The sequence below is a fragment of the Microchirus variegatus genome, assembly GCF_963457635.1.
Source record: "Microchirus variegatus genome assembly, chromosome: 5".
Lineage (NCBI taxonomy): Eukaryota > Metazoa > Chordata > Actinopteri > Pleuronectiformes > Soleidae > Microchirus > Microchirus variegatus.
In genome coordinates this window covers 14,622,488-14,642,496 of record NC_139806.1, presented here as the reverse complement: position 1 = coordinate 14,642,496, position 20,009 = coordinate 14,622,488, and the positions used below count along the sequence as shown (strand labels likewise).

The 20,009-nt window shown below is 39.6% G+C and overlaps 3 protein-coding genes across 6 annotated transcripts; 1 reads left to right on the top strand and 2 right to left on the bottom strand.

Moving 5' to 3' along the window:
• The first annotated feature begins 696 nt into the window (after positions 1–696).
• Positions 697–2,843, top strand: ndufa13 (NADH:ubiquinone oxidoreductase subunit A13). Its single transcript, XM_083890411.1, has 5 exons — positions 697–825; positions 1,635–1,713; positions 1,809–1,880; positions 1,986–2,055; positions 2,622–2,843. Exons 1-5 carry the CDS (start codon positions 732–734, stop codon positions 2,739–2,741), a joined length of 435 nt encoding a protein of 144 aa, XP_083746537.1. The 5' UTR covers positions 697–731; the 3' UTR covers positions 2,742–2,843.
• A 973-nt stretch (positions 2,844–3,816) lies between these two features.
• Positions 3,817–8,202, bottom strand: LOC310927933 (cold-inducible RNA-binding protein B-like). 3 transcript variants are annotated; one of them, XR_014592841.1, is made up of 8 exons: positions 8,084–8,202; positions 7,292–7,421; positions 7,071–7,177; positions 6,807–6,945; positions 6,562–6,718; positions 6,428–6,483; positions 4,097–4,180; positions 3,817–4,020 (listed from the first exon to the last, which is right to left on the bottom strand). XR_014592841.1 is itself a non-coding variant. In XM_083890365.1 (7 exons), the coding sequence occupies exons 2-7, from the start codon at positions 7,389–7,391 to the stop codon at positions 5,943–5,945; spliced, it is 573 nt and encodes a 190-aa protein (XP_083746491.1). In that variant the 5' UTR covers positions 7,392–7,421; positions 8,084–8,202; the 3' UTR covers positions 5,089–5,942. The 3 variants fall into 3 exon arrangements, 2 of the variants coding, with proteins under 2 accessions (XP_083746491.1, XP_083746492.1); XM_083890365.1 differs by lacking the exons at positions 3,817–4,020; positions 4,097–4,180 and adding an exon at positions 5,089–5,956; XM_083890366.1 differs by lacking the exons at positions 3,817–4,020; positions 4,097–4,180 and adding an exon at positions 5,089–5,362.
• A 5,994-nt stretch (positions 8,203–14,196) lies between these two features.
• On the bottom strand, positions 14,197–17,578 carry LOC310926633 (cold-inducible RNA-binding protein B-like). Of its 2 annotated transcripts, none has more exons than XM_083888807.1 (7): positions 17,529–17,578; positions 16,686–16,817; positions 16,496–16,602; positions 15,943–16,090; positions 15,705–15,861; positions 15,571–15,614; positions 14,197–15,098 (listed from the first exon to the last, which is right to left on the bottom strand). In XM_083888807.1, the coding sequence occupies exons 2-7, from the start codon at positions 16,783–16,785 to the stop codon at positions 15,085–15,087; spliced, it is 570 nt and encodes a 189-aa protein (XP_083744933.1). In that variant the 5' UTR covers positions 16,786–16,817; positions 17,529–17,578; the 3' UTR covers positions 14,197–15,084. The 2 variants fall into 2 exon arrangements, with proteins under 2 accessions (XP_083744933.1, XP_083744934.1); XM_083888808.1 differs by having other exon boundaries at positions 15,571–15,602.
• Positions 17,579–20,009: the final 2,431 nt, after the last annotated feature.

Sequence of the window (20,009 nt, the reverse complement as noted above, 5' to 3'; positions counted from 1 at the left end):
AATGTCGGACCAGTAATGGGTTATTATATTTAAGGAAAACTAGGCAATGAAAAAGGCGATGTTTGTAACTGAAATAAAAATTAAAAACTAGAGTTACAACAAAACTAACTGAAACTGAATAGTGGCAAAATGTGCTTAGTTTTTTTAATCAATTTGTTTACAATATTTGGTTGAGTTGGTTCATCATATAGCTCGTCAAAGATAAAGAGGTGTAGCAATTGGTCTCCATGAATGGATTAACAGGGGCACTATGTGAAGGTTTGCTACTCGCCCGCATGGTTCATCTAAGTGAATCAAACCTCAGTCTTTTAATTGATTTATTTTTGAGACTGAGCTCCTGATTTTTTTTAACCTTTCACATTGAAACTCCATCCAACCTCAGCAGTAATATGCACATTTTTAGTCTAATTTCTTATTATATTTGACTGTTTGATTCAGAGATGGTTGCTCATCTGTCCTAATACATTTTTAAAATTGCATCTTTTGTTGGGTTTTTAATGACACAATAATTATACTCAATATTTAAAAAAACTGAAACTAAAATTAGGTATTTACAAAAAATAACGTAGCGAAATAAAATAATCACTTGCTGTTTATGGTTTACAGACGTAGTTCTAATCCTGACCCGTAGGGGGCGGTAGCTCAATGCGGCGTGGTAGCCTTTCCTGCCTGAGTGAAGAAGAACGGCTTCAGTGACGTCACCGTCGTGTTTTGGAGGAGCTAGGAGGAAGATGGCGGGGTCCAAGGTGAAGCAGGACATGCCTCCTTCGGGAGGCTATGCCGCTTTCGATTATAAAAGAAACCTTCCAAAACGAGGACTCTCGGGTACCTGCACCACATACTCTCTTTGCTCAACGTACACGTCTATTCACGAGTCAACATGCTCAGGCTATGTGACGTTTGTTGCTCGTTATTTAGAAGCTAATGCTAACTGGTCTGCTCGTAGACACTGCAGATAATGTGCTAAAATGATAACGTAGATGCTCTGAATGGCTCCTAGGTGAACATTTGCCATGGTCAACAGTATAACATAAGAGTACTTAACATATTTGTCAATACAAAATGTTGTCTTGCAGAAAAGATAGTCACTAACTAACTCAAGAATAAGTAGCATGAAGTTGATTGCTGGTTCCATCAAATACAGGTGTTAAAGCTGCCCCAGTATAGCACACATTGCTTAATTACTGTGAGAATCATGTAAACTGTATATTTACACCAATTTCCCTGAAAATATATATATGACCCTTCACATTCACTGTTGATGTCACGGTCAAAATACAGTTTAACAGTCTTTGTAGGACGATCTCTTATTATATGAAACTGTCAGCATCAATTATTTTCATGATTGATTAAACTGTTGATGATGTTCTTTATTAATCGATCACTGGTATCACTGGTGCAGAAGCTACTATGGTCTGTTCAGTGCCAGTGTGGAAATGCATTTCCATAAGCCACAGATATTTTTGACAGTCTGCAAGATTCATGTATTTTCATCTTTATAACATCTGAGTGAGAAACTGTGTTGAATGTACCTGAGCCTGATGAAGTCCATGTTGATTCAGACACTGAAAATCACCTGAAAACCAAATTGAAACTATTCTGTGGTTGTACCTAATGAGCTCTTTAATCAACAGGATACAGCATGTTCGGCATTGGCTTAGGCATCATGGCGTTTGGTTACTGGAGGCTAATCAAATGGAACAGGGAAAGGAGGTAATGGAGGTTTTGCTCACACTTTCCTGTACTTTGTGTGTGAATGGTTGTATTTAAACAAATGTGCCTTGATGTTTCATGTTTGTGTATTTCAGACGCTTTCACTTTGAAGAGATGGAAGCTAGGGTAGCAATGATGCCCCTGATGCTGGCAGAACACGACCGAAGGTACCAATAAAATAAAAAAATTAAAAAAATAGATCTAGTGTGTTATTTGGGTGCTGTCACCTTCAGGATAGATATTTCTTTAAGTCTGATTTCCCCTCTGTCCAGGACTTTACGTCTGTTGAGAGAAAGTCTAGAACAGGAGGCCATTATCATGAAGGATGTTCCCGGCTGGAAGGTAAAGAAATCCTTTCTTTTGTCTCATTGCCTACTGGGTATGTTTGAATTAAATCACACAGCCTAAATGGCTTGCACAATTATCACAAATCGGTGCACAAACGGGTATGTTTGTGGTATTTTCCTGAAATTGTAAATTGTAAATTTTCAGGTCAAAACATTTCCATGTACATTTTCAATTTAAATATTATTTATTAGTTAATGTTCTGTTTGTTTTTATTGTAGTTTCTTTGCTAATAGTACTTCTCAATCTCAATTAAGATTTTTTTGTCTGGTTTCTTTGCTCCATATAACAAATAAATCATTAAAACTGAATAGTTTTTGGACAAAACAAGACATTTGAGAACATCATCATCCATACAGATTAATCGATTATGAAAATAAGACAGTTGATGCACTGAACAATGTGATCTTATTTTCTGCCTTTATACAGTATATTATTTGTATGTAATCCTCATGAGTGTATTTAGTGGATTTAAACTAAAAGATAACATGAGGCCAATAGAAGGGAAGTCTATGAACAGATTTGGATGACTTGAGTGTCTGTAACACTTTGTAACACTGCAGGTTGGTGAGAGCATCTTTCACACAGATCGCTGGGTCACCCCCCTGGTACCAGAGCTGTTCAACCTCCAGCACCGTGAGGAGTATTTGCACAAGCGTTTTGGCTGCTTGAGGTTTGTGTAAGCAGCATCACGATGACCAATGCAGAGCTCAACGACTGGCAACTGTCAGTATCACATGGACCTGCTTGTAAATGTTCATTAAAATTCTTTTTCCTTTACCTTACTCTGGTGAACCTGTCTTTCTTCAGCTGTGTTTCCAGAGATAGATCACATCCAGTGGTATAAGTTTTTGTTTGAGTGCACTTTTGTGACTTTTAAGGTAGTCGTTGGTAGTTACTTTTTTGACTGTGATTTGAATGGTGCGTGCTTTCATATCATGCATCACAAAAAAACAACTTCATTGTACATTACAAAACTGAAACTTTTTGATTTTGTCTGAGAATTCTTACTTCATCTCTGTCAACAGAACCAGCTGTATATCCCTCAAGAAAACAAAAGTTTGACAAATTGATATTATATGGTGCAAAATCTATTGCCAGTTCTGTACAAAGCCTGCTTAACACTTATCCTGCTTTGCATCTAATACAGCGTATATGCAGGAATCCTGAAGTTAATTTAATACCTTTTAAGACTTTTTCAAGACCTTTTAAAAATATTTTAAGACCTTATCCCCACTTGAAGCTGTAATCAGCAACACATTAAACTTACAAAACAGTTTCAAATCTACAGAGCACAACCATACAAAGGAACTCGTAAGCTGGAAAGGAACAAGGCTTGAAATAATAAATTAAACCAAAGGCAAGGTTTATTAAAATAAACAAGTAACGCTTGTTACGTCACGTGTGAGCGCGCGGCCTGAGCCGATCTTGCAAGGCAAGCATGCCTGCGCATCGTTAATTTTAACAAACACGAAGGGAAAACGAATACATTCCTGCCGCAGCCCACAATTAAGACTTTCTTGATTGATCAACTTTTAGTACTTTTTAAGACCCCACACACACCCTGTAATAATGTAATATCTTTAAAAAATTAATTGATTTGAAGGTTTTTAGTGCACTATGTCTCATTGATCTATTGATTATTGATGCTAGAATAGTGAAGGCACCAACAAGATGTGTATAAATTGGTGTCTGCATCAGCTAAACTCTGGTTCACCCCGATAAGACTGCATTTGTGCTGCGTAAATGAAACACAGAAGTTTTTGTTCCAGGCTTTTAATTTTGAAATTACAAAATTAAGTTTTAAGATGAGATGAGTGCATTCACTCCTTAGCATTGCAATGTACCCTTTACTGTCAGCAAAAAACAATGCTCAGTCACAAGTGCATACAGGTCAATTGTGCCAATGAGCAAGGCAGAGGCCATCAACTTAGCTCCAGATCGTGCTCCAGCACATTGAACCTGAAACGTAAAGCAGCAGTTAAACAACACATCAAACCGGTTTTCAGAGATGAGATTTCTTCATCATAAAATGTACCTGAACTGCATTCACTCTGGCACCCATGGCTGCACATTCTGCACCGTGTTGAGAATCTGTGAAGCATCAGTCAGTCTGTTCAATCTGAAGAAAGAGAAAGACAGAATAAGTTTGACAACCTGTGTTTGGACATAAGACATCACAATGACAAGCATGCAACACAGGGAGTCTGAAACTCACCACTTATGTAGGGTACAAAAAAAAATTGAATAGTCTAGACACCTTGGACATGAAATAGGATTGCGGGACATTACAAGAACAAATTTGAGGATTTATGCAGTGACCTGAAGTGGACTGAGCATAAATACCCACGACTTTAGAGGCCAATGCTTTGAGGACGAGGTGGAGCAAATATTCCAGGAGTTTCCTTCCCCCCACTCAAGGAGAATTTAACTATCAGAAGGGACCGTGTTTGTAGGCAACATCTGAAGCAGAGGACTAAACAGTGACTAACTTCAAGGTATTCATGGAAACAATGAGAACTGAGTTTGAAGGATGTGAGCAAAGCAAAAGGAGATTTTTACCTCACGTGCATTGGCCTACTTTCTCCACATATGACCTAGGCAAGAGAGCAGCTTTCATCTCTGATGAGCACTTGTTGGTAGGCGCAACGCTTCATTCTCCAAGGACTTGTAGATTTTTGATGGAGCTGACCTCTTGAACGTAATGAAGCATTAACATGACCAGACACCCAACTGACGTTTCCAAAAATTCTGTGCCACTTTAAGGCCAATTTTTTTTTTTAAGTCCAATGAATGTTTTTCCAAAATAGTTAGAATGTTAGATTTCAATCAATATAATTGAAACTTGGTTAAAAAAAATAATCTTCAGACTGATCTGCCAATTTATCATTGCCCCCAGAGACATCTTTGTTTAATTTAAAGACATTTAGTGGGAGATGTGGTTGTAACAGCACTACAGTTGACACATGAACCTGAAGCTCTCAGCTCAACTTCCGCATGCTGTATTTCCGGAAGGCAAAGGAATCGAGATTATTTTCCACAGTCTGTTTAATAGGCTCCATGAAGCCAAACTGACAAAGAAAAGAAACTTGATCATACAAAGAACAAAAAGTACAAAACTGTTCCCGGTTGAGATATTTTGGGGGAAACGAAGGTACACTTTTCGATCACTTAAACAAGATTAGTCAATTTTACAGCACATTTAAAATGCAGATGTTGAGGACAGAAGATACCTTGGACCGACTGTAGCATGCTGCAATTTGCAACTTCATGAACAGCTGGCCCAGTCTGAAAGGAATTCACTCTGGAAAATTGAACAAACAGGAGCCTCAGCGAAACCAAGTTTGAGGCTAAGGAATTTAGCATAAAATCTCCCAAGTATTTCCTCTAAGGGGATTCTCTTATCTCACTCTGTTTAGAACCTGGCAGAAGAAACGAGGAAAAAAAAATAGAAAAAAAGTACAAAAGCAAAGCCCCATTAGATATAAAAAAGAACCCAAAAACGAAAGAAATCAATGGAGGGAACACTTAGTTGGGAGTAGCTTTAGTGGCTGTTCAACAAAAAGCCACAGAGAGGAGCAGTTTAATCCAAAATTGGGAATCGGAATAATAGTACTTATTGGATTGCAAGAATGCCTTTTAGGTCAACGGCCTTTTGAGGGAATATAGATGCCTAATCAAGCAAGGTCAAAGTTTTTCGTTGAAAATTATCTTATGTTTTGAGGAATGACCAAAACTATAGGCTAGATAATTGTTTCAATATATTTGAGCCACTACAACAGAACGACAGAACTAAGGTCAGCAATAACACGTGGACATTTTCCTCGAGGAGCGCATCTTTGAAATACGGCCAGCCAAGTGATGATCTTGAATCAGGGAGATGTTTACTCTTGTGAAGCTGAGGATAAGAAGTGGGCACACAGGTAAAGACACTGAAAGTTCGAACACTGGAGTCTCAAAATCCCCCTCAACCCACAGACAGTCCAAAACCCTCCCTCATTTTTGCCTAAGGGGCTCCATCAGATGAGATGCGGTCATCATAACGGCAAACGCTGAATGCTACAGCGTGTCAATTGTTTGCCGGCCTCCTAATTAGTGTAGGACGAAGCTTGGAATCAACTATAAAACTGAGGGGCATACATGATACACATCTTTATATGTTGGGGCTGTGAAACTGCATAAATGCAGTAGTGATGCATGAGATGGTTTTAGTGTAGTCTAGTTTAGTAGTCTCGTTGAGTGTGCCACCAACTATATTAAGGTTTTACAATAACTAGTGCAATCAAACTGACTCTAAGGTGTTAAGTTTGAACATTACAGCCCCAACATAAGCCTACATACACAGAAAATGCATATCAATAATGCTCACCATAGCTGTCATATCCTTCACGGTAGCTTGAAGCACGATCGTATCCACCCTGACCCCTGAAAGTAATTTGTACAAACACATTAGGCTTTATTATCAACATTACACAAAACAACTGTATTCTTAATGTAACTTACCTATTGTCTCTGTAGCTATTGGAGTATCCCCCAGACCTGTATCCTCCGTTTCCGCCACTGCCACCACTCCTTTCTCCACCTCCAAAGTTGCGGTCGCCATAACTCCTGTCACGGTACCCCCTTTCACCTGAGTAGTATCCACTACCGCCTTCAAAGTCTGTGGTTTGAAAAACAAAAGTCGAATAAGCGTCACAGTGTAAATGTTAAAACATAATAAATGTGCATTTCACCACGTTGGTCCTCACCACGTTGGTAACCACGGCTCCCTCTCGCCCCCCAGGATCTTCCGAAACGGCTACCACCACCACGTGAGCCAGTCTGGCTACCGCCTTTGCGTCCACTCTTTCCTGCTTCATCCACACGAATTTCCCTGCCATCCAAAGACTAACAAAAAGGCAGCGAGGAATCAATAAGTCAGAAAGAAAATGTTCACTTAAACTACACAAAAACATCTATGTTGTGTTTAATAATGGTGTGAATAAGGGGTTAATAGTGCAGAGTGTATTTACCTTGCCACTCATGCCCTCCAAAGCATCTTTTGCATCTTCAGCATTATCAAACTTCACAAAGCCAAAGCCACGAGATCTCCCTGTGTCTTTGTCTCTGATCACATCCACTAATGGAGGGAAGGAGGGGGAAGTGTAAGAAAACAATCGTTTAAAGAAGCTCAATTACATCGAGTGGGCATATAAATCATTTTCCTAAAATGTAGTGGAAATGTGGGGTTCACCTTTCTGGATGCTTCCGAATTTGCTGAAGGCATTGCTGAGAGACTCCTCGTTGGTGTCGAAGCTCAGTCCTCCGACGAATAATTTACCCTCGTCCGACATCTTCAATGCAGTTCAAAACACCACAACCACCTACCCAACATAGAACACAGTGAATTTTTAACAACAGCTCTTCCTGGTCATCGACCGACGTCGTCTCGAATTAAAGTAGGTCACTACTCCATTTACAAAATGTTAGCCTAAAAAGATGCACAAGTGTGCAAAAACATTTTAATGCGTGATTTCTAATTAATCTATATCGAAACTAGAACCGATTAAATCCAGTTAAGAAATAAAAACGGTGTTTCAACATGGATGCGGAGTTGGGCCTCAAGGCCTGACAACGTGACGCCGCCTGACTGAGCATACAATAACGGGCATCTTACTGTTCGGCGCCATTTTGTAGCATAATGCTACTCCTTCCCACTTTTGTTTCACGGACTGACGAAAGAAATGTCCATGGGCCTTACACGCACTGTCCGTTACGCTAAATACATGTGGCCAGTGAATGTTTTACCGTGTAATTGCATACGTACGAACCCACACAAGAAGAATAACATATAGCGCATTTACTTTCGGTTGTATATCGAATGAATACAAAAAGGCCAACACATCTACTACGCATTTTTTCCCCTCCAAATACAGTTGCTTGACGTAACGTTAAGTGAACACCGTCCATTTACCGTCTCACATAATCATACAATCATATATTTATCGTTTCACTCGGCAGACATGGGCCACAATGGAGCTCTTACCTTTCACAATGTAGAAGTGAAGACGACGCACGTCGTGTTCGAACAGGAGAGAAATACAACGGTGAGTTCCGCCTTTGAGGTCTGTCCACGGACGTCTTCTTCCGCGACCGAGGGTTTGCGACTCGGCACCGCCACCTGGTGGTCTGGGTGTGGGTTGTGTTTTTTTATAGAATTAGGCCCGCGATAAGTATTTTCTGTGTGATATGGCTTTTGACAAGACTACCAAAAATGTACACGTGCTGCACTTGTTCAATGTCAGAGTATAAAACATGCTTTAGTACAATTTTCTTAGTTTTTCACAAGATAATGAAGGAGGTTGTTGGTTCTGTTCTCTCTTTATGGATGATACTGGTCCCTTTGGGTTATAACAGGCTTTTCGGTTTGATTGTGACCAGCATACATCAATATAGGACTTGGATGAAACTTTCTGTAAAGTATGTTTATTATGGATCAAAGACTACATTTTTAGATTAAGGTTGTGAACTTGATGTAGATTCAAGATGTTTTGTAAACAATTGTTAGAGATAGAAGCATGGATTCACACTCGTCTTAATTTTAAAACAGGTGTTATGCTTCTGATCACCATGGGGCATTGTTGTGGGATGCACATGCTAGAAACCCATTTCTTCGGCCTCAGATAAAGAGCTACTAGCATGGTGGAATTTGGTTTAGCGGCACACATTACATATACTCAAATGTGCTCTATATTACAGAAGAGTTGATCTTTGTGCATGTGAATAAGATCTTCAAAACAAGGACAAATGCAATTAATCGGCAATGCAGAAGTGAGAGCCCCTCACATTTCACGATTTAAAAAAAAAAAAATTGTGTGAGCGTATTACAGTGAAATGTCACACTATAACAAAAACATACATTAACAAAACCGTTTCTCTACTAAATTTCTGACATGAACTCGACACCAAAATCATGTTTGAGGGTTGGATTTTTTTTCCTTTATTATTTTAATATTTTTTCCCCTTGCATTTCCATCTGTGTTTACTGTATTTAGAGCATTCTCTACATACATCAAAACACAGATTAAATTCAAAACATGTATCGGTAAGGCATTGTATAAAAAAAGCAATGGGGGCGCTGGGTTGTACAAACAGATGCACAACATGGGAAATATTCACAATATTATGTAGTTTATGCTAATAGCAATGAGTCACTGACAGACATGAAATAACATGCTCAGGACAATAACAAAGGCCTTTGCTCTTCAGCAGGCTGCCATAAGTGTGTGGACCTTTTCTGTTCAAGGGCAAGAGATAATGGTGACACTGTTGGTACAGGTGAGAAGATGTGAGAGATGCAAACATGTTCGTTGTTTGTCTGTGTGGGGGGGGGGGGGGTCTCCTCTCCTGTAGGAGAAACAAATAAAATGTAAGACATATTGCATAAAATTAAAGTTATTTAGTTAATGGCTGCTGTCGTTGATTCTATCATGACAGCTATATCCATGGAAGGTTTTTCTGAGTATGTTCAATTGGATAGTATGTGCAAGTGTAAATAAACATTACATCACATGCACACTTTTTCATGAAAGCACACATGGGAAACACGTTTCACAGTTCTCTGTCCATGGGTCTAAGCACACAGGCCAACTACAGAAAACTAAAGACACAGAAAGCAAACAGATTTTCAAGTAATTGCAGATCTGAAAATAGATGCAGATGATCCACTGTGGCGAAACCTACAAGGTTTATCACAAGTAATAAAAGGAGGTGGATATAATAATAGCAAAGTTTCCAACTATTATGGCTCGCTCATGCACATCACAGGGTCCCTGAATTAAGTATGACGTTCACTTCAGCTCTGTAAGTTTGATCATGTGATATTCAGATCCATCCATCACAAATTGATTTCAGGGGTTGCTTATTAGGGCTGTAAAGTCAAAGCCGACTGGTCGACTAATTGGTCGACACGCTCTGGCTCGACCAAAGTTGTAATTGGTCGACTCATTTTTTAAAAATTATTATACATTTTTTATGGTGAATTTCATTCAGAGATAAAGAAAGTACCAAGTCTAATAGGGGTGTTTTAGAGCACCCATGTTTCACAGGTAACAGCCTGTTTTCAGAGAGCGCCCCCGACAGACAGATTAGTGTTGCCATTAATTAGACGTGAATTTGAAACTTTTCATTTTAGGCTACAGTCAGTCCTCTTGTCACATCCATGTCAAAGACATCAGCAGTGTGACAAAAAAGTAGATGACGGTAAAAAAAATAAGTGGAATGCAAGCTTCGCAAGCAACAGTTTGCTTTTCACAGCTCTACTACAAACATGGCATATCATTTAAAAATGGAAAGCTAAGGTTGCTCCGTCCGTTTTGAGTATGAACATATCAGAATTATTAGCATATTTCAATGTTTTAGTCTAATAACCGTTTTATTGGTTTTATAACTGCAGGCGCACGCGCTCGCAACAGCAGGAGCGCCCAGTCTATTTGTGTCTCAGCCGCGAAGCTGCGCTCCTATGTTTAGTCTCGCTCTGTATTCCTCAACAGTTATTGTGCTGATATCACTAGTTGACATATTTTCGGATATCACTGGCTATGGTCTTGCACAGATGAACGTAATGCAAAACGCTGTCAGAGCCGCCAGACTCTGTTGAACTGCAGCCGCGGCTGCGGGTCTTTTCAAATTAAGAGCCGCAGCCGCACAGGTGCTTTGTGGGTGCGGCTCTTTTCAAATTAAATTAGCCGCACTCGCAAAGCACCCCCTCCTCCCGATTAGTCGAACAAGAGTTTCTTTGGTTGATTACAGCCCTATTGCTTATACAAGCAAATCTGTTCAGTCATTGTCCAAGATATACTGTCTACCATGTTTTTTTATTTATTTTAATGTACTGATATTCTCTTGGTTTAAATGTGCTGATCGGGAGCTTGGTTTCCACTGTGTGGATCATCAGCAAAAAGGATGAGCAACAGAAAGCAGTGGTGACGCGTTAACCCATTGACCCTGGGAAAACATTGCCCCATTTCTATCATTGACGCCGGGAGCGAGGCTGCATAACTCTACCATAGACGCAGGTAAATATGATACGTCAATTTGCGGGTGGTATAAGGGTTCCTCGTGACATTATTTTGACATTTCTTCGAGCAAACATGGAGGACTTTGACAGCGAAGAGATTTATGAAGGCAGCGATTTTGAGGAGTTTCCCGCTCCACGATGACATCATTGCTGATAACTTTGAACACGCTGAACCGGAATTTATAGGTGAGGTATAATTATGTTTGAAGACGACATGAGACTGTTACAGTCATTACATGCTTTTCTTACTCTTCGCACTTCATCAGGACTAAATCCAGGCATCGACAAGTTGCTATTACTGTTTTTTTCAATTGAAAAGCTATTCACTTTAATATTTTTATCTAAATAAACTCAATTTCCCAGGAAAGTCCTTTCTGAAATGACAGGCATTTTTACCAGGCGTTTCAGGCTTTAATGGGTTAACCGGAAGCACCTCATGATTTTACCAATAAAACGGCTACATCAAGTTTGATATAGACACAGGACTTATTTTGGATGCAATTTATTCACACATTTGAAAAATGAAGTCACTGTGGACACATACGAAAAATATTTCACATTGAGGTCAATTTTTCCAGAGCCTCCTTTTCCGTCAAACTCATGTTGTTGTATACGTACAGTACACACATTTAACACAGTTTTGGACCACTAGATTTTGGTTGTTCACAAAGCTCTGTTTTTATTAAGAAAAACTATAAAACTATTTCAAGACGTGTGGAGGTTGTAATGAACATCCATGGGATAGTGTGTAAATCTAGCCTCAAAATAGCGTCCCCTGACTATGAGCTTCCCGGTGGGCCGACACTTCTTCGTCTTCCTTAAGGCCAGCTGCTACAAAACGGCTGAAAATGCGGCCCATTGGTGCATTTACTATACCAACACTGGGCCGTCCAATTACTTCTCAAACTCGTAGAACCCCCCCCCCCGTCTTGGGTTAGGGTTAGAGCTTCTCATAGTTTGGAACAGGTGGATGCCCAAAAGTGCTCCAAAATAACAGACGACAAGTGTCAGCACAGCAACAGAACATGACGGGAAGGAAACGAAGAAGAGGGACGGGGACAAGGAGGAAATCGTCGTTGACATGTTGGTAAGGAATGTTAGCAAACTAACGGGGATACTGAGGGATGGAGGTAAGCTCTGTCCCTGGTATTCCTTATGTTGTGGGGACCTAAATCTATTCACAGTCGCGTTGTGGGGACTCGTCTTCCTTATGGGTACAAAAATCAAGTCAACTTGGCATAAATGACTAAATTACAGGCATCACATCGTCATCATATCGTATCATTTTATTCCTTTAGACTTTCTTATAGACCAGTGTTTCTTAGCCTTTTTTGAGCCAAGTCCTTTTTTTTTTTAAATTGAAAAATCACAAGGCACACCACCAAACAAAATATTCTTTTAAATGATACTCTGTAGCCTATATAAAATTTGTATTATTTAACCAATCCGTATGCCTTCATCGAGAAATGATCTGATCCCAATCACTTGGCAGACAAAGTCAAATCCTCAAGCTGCAAGTACATTACGTAATATCGAGCTCTGGGTCCATGGACCATCTTGGCAAAACATGCCAGGGCTGATTTTTTTGTGTGCCAGGTCAGCCCTATCGTCAACCTATTAGTTTCTTCACATCACATTTGATGTGCATGGGAGGGGTCTTGTATATTCACAAAGCGCCTGTTGTGCCTACAGTTCAGTCTAAGATTGTTGGTGTGGGGTAAATAAAACCCTAAAAACCAACTGGTTAAAAGAACAAAGGCCTGTTATCACTATTAATGAAGCACAATGTAGTGAAGCTGACTTGAAGGCTTACCATGGTACTCTGCACTCTGGATCACAAGCAGTTTACTTCATCTTTTGCCGTGTTACTTCTCAGTGAGCACTGGCCAGACTGGAGGGTTAAAACGGAAGTGGTGGTAAAGGGTGAGTGGTGCCCCTTGGAGGAAACTAGGCAGTTCTGAGGAGGCTGATTTGTAAAAAGCCAGAGTGCCTGATGGGGAAAAAAAGAAAGTTGTCACCATCATGTTTTAGGTTAAAAAGGAAGACCTTAAACTGTAAATTAAAAATGTACCTGATTGCAATTGCATTACTACTGCACACTTGCGCTGTGGAGACCATGTGACACCCGCCCGTGTTCATTCTAAACAAAGAGAAAGCTTGATTAAGTTTGGAAGTGTTTTGACACATCACAATGACAAGCATGCAACACTAAGAGTCTGAAACTCACCACTGATATGTAGGGGGCATTTAGGAAAACTGATAGTCTAGACACCTCAGACATGAAATAGGACTGCAGTGTGACATTACAGAAACTGATTTGAGGATTAATGCAGCGACCCAAAGTGGACTGAGCACAGGAAACACTTTTGTTCAGAAGGTGGAGCAATATATTCCAGAGGAGCTTCATAGGAGCTTTTCCCCACTCAGTGAGAATTTAACTATCAGAAGAGGCTGTGGCATATTTGTAGGCAAATTCTGAAGCAGAGGACTAAACAGTGACTAACTTCAAGGTATTCATGGAAATAATGAGAACTGAGTTTGAAGGATGTGAGCAAAGCAAAAGGAGATTACCTCACGTGCATTGGCCTACTTTCTCCACATATGACCTAGGCAAGAGAGCAGCTTTCATCTCTGATGAGCACTTGTTGGTAGGCGCAACACTTCATTCTCCAAGGACTTGTAGCTGACCTCTTGAACGTAATGAAGCATTAACATGACCAGACACCCACTGATGTTCCCCAAAATTCTATGTGCCACTTTTTCGGCAAGTCACTCAAACCTGAATTATGGTTTGATCTTAAAAACAAAGAAAAGGCCAATGAGTATTGGGTTGTAAAGAATTTTATCAGCCAAAATCCACTGTTAGTTTTTCAAACTACATTTTGTTCAACTTACTGAAGCTTATTAAACCATCTTCAGACTGAACTGCTAATTTATCATTGCCACAAGAGACATCCTTGTTTAATTTCAAGGCATTTAGTGGGAGATGTGGTTGTAACAGCACTACAGTTGACACATGAACCTCAAGCTCTCGGCTTAACTTCCCCATGCGGTATTTTCGAAAGGCAAAGGAATCAAGATTATTTTCCACAATCTGTTTAATAGGCTCCATGAAGCCAAACTGACAAAGAAAAAAAATAAACTGTTGATCATACAAAGAACAAAAAGTACAAAACTGTTCCCGGTTGAGATATTTTGGGGGAAACGAAGGTACACTTTTCGATCACTTAAACAAGATTAGTCAATTTTACAGCACATTTAAAATGCAGATGTTGAGCACAGAAGATACCTTGGACAGACTGTAGCATGCTGCAATTTGCAACTTCATGAACAGCCGGCCACTTCGGAGGTGTAGTTCACCAGTCTGAAAGGAATTCACTCTTTTGGAAAATTGAACAAACAGGAGCCTCGGCTAAACTAAGGTTTTGATAGTAAAAAGGAATTTAGCATAAAATCCCTTAAGTCTTTCCTCGAGTAAGGGGGTCCTCATATCTCACTCTGATTCGAACCTGACAGGAGGTAGACTAGGAGGAGACACGAGGAACAAAAATACAAAAATAAAGCCCCAACAGATATTATAAAAAAAGAACCAAAATCTAAGCAAGGAATCAAACGAGTGAATTTTTAGTCGGCAGCAACTTAAGTGGCCATTCAACAAGATGCCACATAGGAGCAGTTCAATCCCAAAGTGGGACTTACAGTAATAGTACTTATTAGATTAGAGAAATGCCTTTTAGTTCAACGGTCTTTTAGGGAATAGAGATGCCTAATCAAGCAAGGACGAGGTCTTTTGTTGAAAATTATCTTGTGTTTTGTTGAGGAATGACCAAAACTAACGGCTACATATTTTAAGATGTTTGAGCTACTACAACAGAACTTAAATCAGCAATAACACGTGGACATTTTTCTTGAAGAGCGCATCTTTGAAATACAGCCAGCCAAGTGATGATCTTGAATCAGGGAGATGTTTACTCGTGTGAAGCTGAGGATAAGAAGTGGGCACACAGGTAAAGACACTGAAAGTTCGAACACTGGAGTCTCAAAATCCCCCTCAACCCACAGACAGTCCAAAACCCTCCCTCATTTTTGCCTAAGGGGCTCCATCAGAAGAGATGCGGTCATTATAATGGCAAACGCTGAATGCTACAGAGTGTCTCCAATTGTTTGCCGGCCTCCTAATCAGTGTAGGATGAAGCTTGGAATCAACTATAAAACTGAGGGGCATACAGGATACACATCTTTATATGTTGGGGCTGTGAAACTGCATAAATGCAGTAGTGATGCATGATGTCTTAGTCTCAGTATACAACCAACTAAATTATGTGCAATGACTGATTCTGATATGAAACTGAAGTGTTAACGGTGTCTTAATGCAAGTCGGGTTAACAGAAGTTTGAAAATTACAGCCCCAACATAAGCCTCCATACACAATAAAAATGCACATCAATGCTTACCATAGCTGTCATTTCCTTCATTTCTGGATGACCTGTATCCACCCCTGAAAATATAGGGGGGCAAACATTAAATTTCAGCATTGTATGTATTTGTAGCTAGATAAACACAAGAAACCATTTGAAATGTCAGTTACCTATTTTCTCTGTAGCTATTGGAGTATCCTCCACTCCTGTATCCTCCGCCACCGCTGCTGCCGCCACCAAAGCTCCTGTCTCCGCCTCCAAAGCCCCTGTCACCATAACTTCTGTCACCGTATCCCTTGTCGCCATAGCCTCCACCGCCCTCAAAGTCTGGAGATTGAAGGCAAAGCCAATTGAGTAAAGGAATACCAATAAGAGAAACACTGCATTAGTTTGCAAGTTAGTTCTCACCTCGTGAGTAACCACGGCCTCTTCCCCGGGATCCTCCGAAGTATCCGCCGCCGCCACCTCCACCACCACCGCGTGATCCTGTGCTGAAACCTCTTTTGGGTCCGCTCTTTCCTGCTTCATCCACGCGAATGGTTCTTCCATCAAGATTCTAAGGGCATAAAAACATTTAAATATAGCCAGCCACATCATTGAAAACACACAAGGTTTTCAACACTAGGTGGAGCCACTACAAAAGGGGCAACACTTTTTCAGTGGGGTGTCATTTCCCCACCCCCACTGCAAGCCAGAATAGGCAATTTAGCAATTGTAAATTCACAATAGAATAGACAATAGAAAATAGTGGCTGGGAGCATGTGGGGGGAAATAACTGAAAATGTTTAAAGGCTGCCTAAAAATTTGATTAAATGCACCAGAGGCAGTTCGTATCAATCCTAATAGCGTGGTTCGGATTAAAATGTTAAAAATGTATTTAATAATTATTAATTTATATCAGAAGCAGTCCGCGCCATCGTGAATGTATGTAACTGTTTAACCATGAAACCGTTTCATTTACCTTGCCATTCATGCCCAAGATGGCGTCTTTTGCGTCGTCTGGGTTAGAGTACTTCACAAAGCCGAATCCGCGTGATCTCCCCGTCTCTCGGTCTCTGATCACATCCACTAATTGAAGCAAAAATTACATTAGAAACACGTAAAATTGACATTTTGCTTTTAAATCAGATCTGTACTGAACAGGCTTTTACCTTTATCGATGGCTCCATATTTGCTGAAGGTATCATTGAGCGAGTCCTCATCGGTGTCGTAGCTCAGGCCTCCGACGAACAATTTACCCTCATCCGACATTTTCAATGTAGAGTTAAGTACACCACAAACACCTAAGGCCAAAAACGATAGACGCACACGTTAAAAACCTCGTTAAATACCGTTGACCAGAGTCGTCGATCAACTTAAAATGGACGACGGTCAGCTACGTATTCGTGCAAAACGCGCGTTATAAAACATAACGGTACCGATCATCACGCAATACTGGGATAAATAGTAGGCAGTATTTAACCCGAGACTGATAAACTATATATTGTATTGTAATTGTAATTATTTGCTAACGTTAACTCGTGGATGCAGCAGTAGGCCTAGGGCCTGTAAGCGTGACTCGTTAGCTAATCCGCTAACCGGGTGGGGGATAAGCTAAGGGGTCTTTCTTCTCGGCGCCATTTTGTAGCAGCGAGCTGCGCTTTCCCGCTTTAGACCGCAGGGCTGAAGAAATGATGGAGAGGCCCGACTCCAACGGTATGAACTGTTCCCCGTTAGATCGTGTTTTACATCTCACACACATCCCTGGGAAAAAGTGACCACGTATTTACATGCCTGCTCCACCATATATGTCAAGTTAAGCAAAAGATGAACAAAAAAAATCGAAATTCAAATTGACTAACCCAAGTCAAATTAATTCTGCAATTGTTCGCATAATGCGGTTGTATCATTAAATACAAGCCTGGGTTTACCATCAAAACACAGATGCACATGAATGTATGTAACACAGTATTTGAACCGGTACACGTGGTAGGCCACAAGTAAAAACCGCTTACCTTGAGAGAATGCGACTGCAGGCTGGGAACGGCGAGGTCGAGTGAGAGAGAACTCAAGCCACAGTTTCGTTAAGGCAGTGACTGGGCGGAGTTAAAAGCCCAGATATGGTACGGCGACAGCGGAAGGACAAACCTCCCCTTCCTTGATTCCAAAGGCCTTCCAAACACAAAAGCCCCGAACGCGCTCGGACTTTGATGATGTCATAGACAATATCACATTATTTTATTTTGAGATGTTTTCCACAAAGAAACGTCACAGCTGGCACATATTATTATTGTTGTTTTTGGCAAATATCATAAGAAAATAAACCACCCTCAATAGTTTCAAAAACTTACTTTATATCTCTGTTCTTCCTTGAAGTGTTTAAATGGAAACAAGCCAAGTTTGATTAAAAAAAATTAATTGAAATTACAAACAACTATTTGTATTTGGGCCTTGTGAGGTTGTTTTTTTATGTTGACACCCTTGGGGATAAAAATTTACGGAAGGAAAAAAGACTTTGATGATACAGTGAAGAATTTTTTTTTTTATTTGGTTCAATTTATGTTGACTTGAAGAGTGAACGAGAGATTATTTAAAAGTTACCCTTTCAGGTAAACATGTCATTTGAATGCCAACGTTTAAACCTTTTTTCCTTCTTTTTTACAAGTCTTTTGTCTGTAAAGATCCACACGACACGGTGCTCAAACTGACCGCCAGAGTGTCCTCACACGCTTGGTGATAACAAAGGGACCGGTCTTTGCTCGACGACTTTGAGGTCTTTGCTCACCGCACATGCTTTGCGAATATACGGGACGAAAGTGCGGATAATTCGGATGCCAATTACGACGCAGCCTCCCGTGCACATGAAGCACGATGCGGAGAAACGAATAAGTTATGAGGACGAGGGGAGAAATCGCATAATGGTCTGTGTGTGACCAGAACAACACACACACACACACAAGCTCGATTTACACACACCGTCCCACTGATCTATTACAAACCCCTACACACACACACACACACACACACGTGTTGTAAATGTTTTACAGTTTTTCCTGTTAATTAAAAAAATAAAATAAATACGGTGTTTTGGGAAACAAAGACATCTCAGCAAACTGAAAGAGCACGTTAAACGTTAAATGGACCGCACGTCATCAACAACACTCTTTCCGATTGGTTAGCTGTGGGGGAAATGCAAAGAAGGAAAAAAACCAAGAAATTGCTCGGCGACGTGTATGTCGATGATCACATCTTTAAAAAGATTATCTTACCTCTGCAAATTCACATTCACTTCTGTCACTCCAACGTTTCTCATATCCATTTTAAACATTTTCCATTCTAGAGAATCTCGTGCACAAACTACATCAAATTGACTTTTTTATTTATTTATTTGATTGATTGAACAACACAAAAATACTCTCCCAGAAGATGAACAGATGGGAAGGGAGATATGATGCAGACACAGATCAATAATAAATGATTAATACACATTTTGGCTTTGCAAAATTAATCCATAAGTGTTCTGCAGATTAACAGGAATCCTCCTACTGGAATGTTTTTGGAGACAAAGAGAATAAAAATTCCATCATTTATGAAGCAATTAAATGAAGGCTTACTGTCTCTCCACTTACAGCAATTACAGTGACATTTACCCACAGGTAAAAACAATATTAATCAAGTCATTCATGGAGAAAAGAATGTGAGGTTTGGACAAATTGGTTTTTGAGACACAGAACATAAGAAAAACACATGGTCTACAGTTTCTTCATAAGGCCTATGGGTTCACTTCAAATCAATGTTATTTTCTTTCAGGAACAGCAGATGGGTAAATCATATCTTAAAATTTGTTTCTTTAACTTTTGGGGAAACAGGCCATTTAATACATTTGTTTATCATTCAAATTACACTCATTAATAATTACATTTTGTAAAGCTGTCTTAACATTTGTATAAAGTAAGGTACTTTTACTTAGCTGGACCAATGGTAAAGGAATTGCTTTACAGATTTTGATGGAAATCATATTTGACTTAAAACACAACACCTCTCTCAAACCAATCATTTCTAAATGTTAAGGGTAATAATCAGCTTCCAAAACTTTAATTTATCTTAAATGTTCAAATTCCTTATATATATATATATATATATATATATATATATGTATACACTGTATAGGGAGTGGCATGGCTAGATTAATTTGGACATACCTTTTAACTAAGTAGGCTTTCTTTATGTCAGTTATATGATTAGAAATATTAATGTTTTCTCTTCTTATTCTGATGCATTAAACACACACGTTCACATTCAAACGTGAGTTATCGGACTGAAATATTTTTTTTCTAAAAACATTGATGCATCATCTGCAAATGCAAAGTGATTTAGAATTCTCTTTTGAAGATGTTACCACCTGCTGTTTCTGGAGTGTGATTGATGAGAATTGTAATTGTAATTTTGTTGGCTTATTTAATCATGATGTTATTTTACTTTTAAAGTATATACCA

Bases quoted from the DNA above. Each gene is read 5' to 3' on its own strand.
- ndufa13 (XM_083890411.1), top strand. From the start codon at position 732: ATGGCGGGGTCCAAGGTGAAGCAGGACATGCCTCCTTCGGGAGGCTAT. The intron at 1,714-1,808 runs GTAATGGAGGTT...TGTGTATTTCAG, and splicing joins AAATGGAACAGGGAAAGGAG to ACGCTTTCACTTTGAAGAGA. The intron at 1,881-1,985 runs GTACCAATAAAA...CCCTCTGTCCAG, and splicing joins CTGGCAGAACACGACCGAAG to GACTTTACGTCTGTTGAGAG.
- LOC310927933 (XM_083890365.1), bottom strand. From the start codon at position 7,391: ATGTCGGACGAGGGTAAATTATTCGTCGGAGGACTGAGCTTCGACACC. The intron at 6,719-6,806 runs GTGAGGACCAAC...TTCAAACCACAG, and splicing joins GAGCCGTGGTTACCAACGTG to ACTTTGAAGGCGGTAGTGGA. The intron at 6,484-6,561 runs GTAAGTTACATT...AATTACTTTCAG, and splicing joins AATAGCTACAGAGACAATAG to GGGTCAGGGTGGATACGATC.
- LOC310926633 (XM_083888807.1), bottom strand. From the start codon at position 16,785: ATGTCGGATGAGGGTAAATTGTTCGTCGGAGGCCTGAGCTACGACACC. The intron at 16,603-16,685 runs GTAAAAGCCTGT...TGCTTCAATTAG, and splicing joins ATATGGAGCCATCGATAAAG to TGGATGTGATCAGAGACCGA. The intron at 16,091-16,495 runs GTAAATGAAACG...TTATGCCCTTAG, and splicing joins TCTTGGGCATGAATGGCAAG to AATCTTGATGGAAGAACCAT.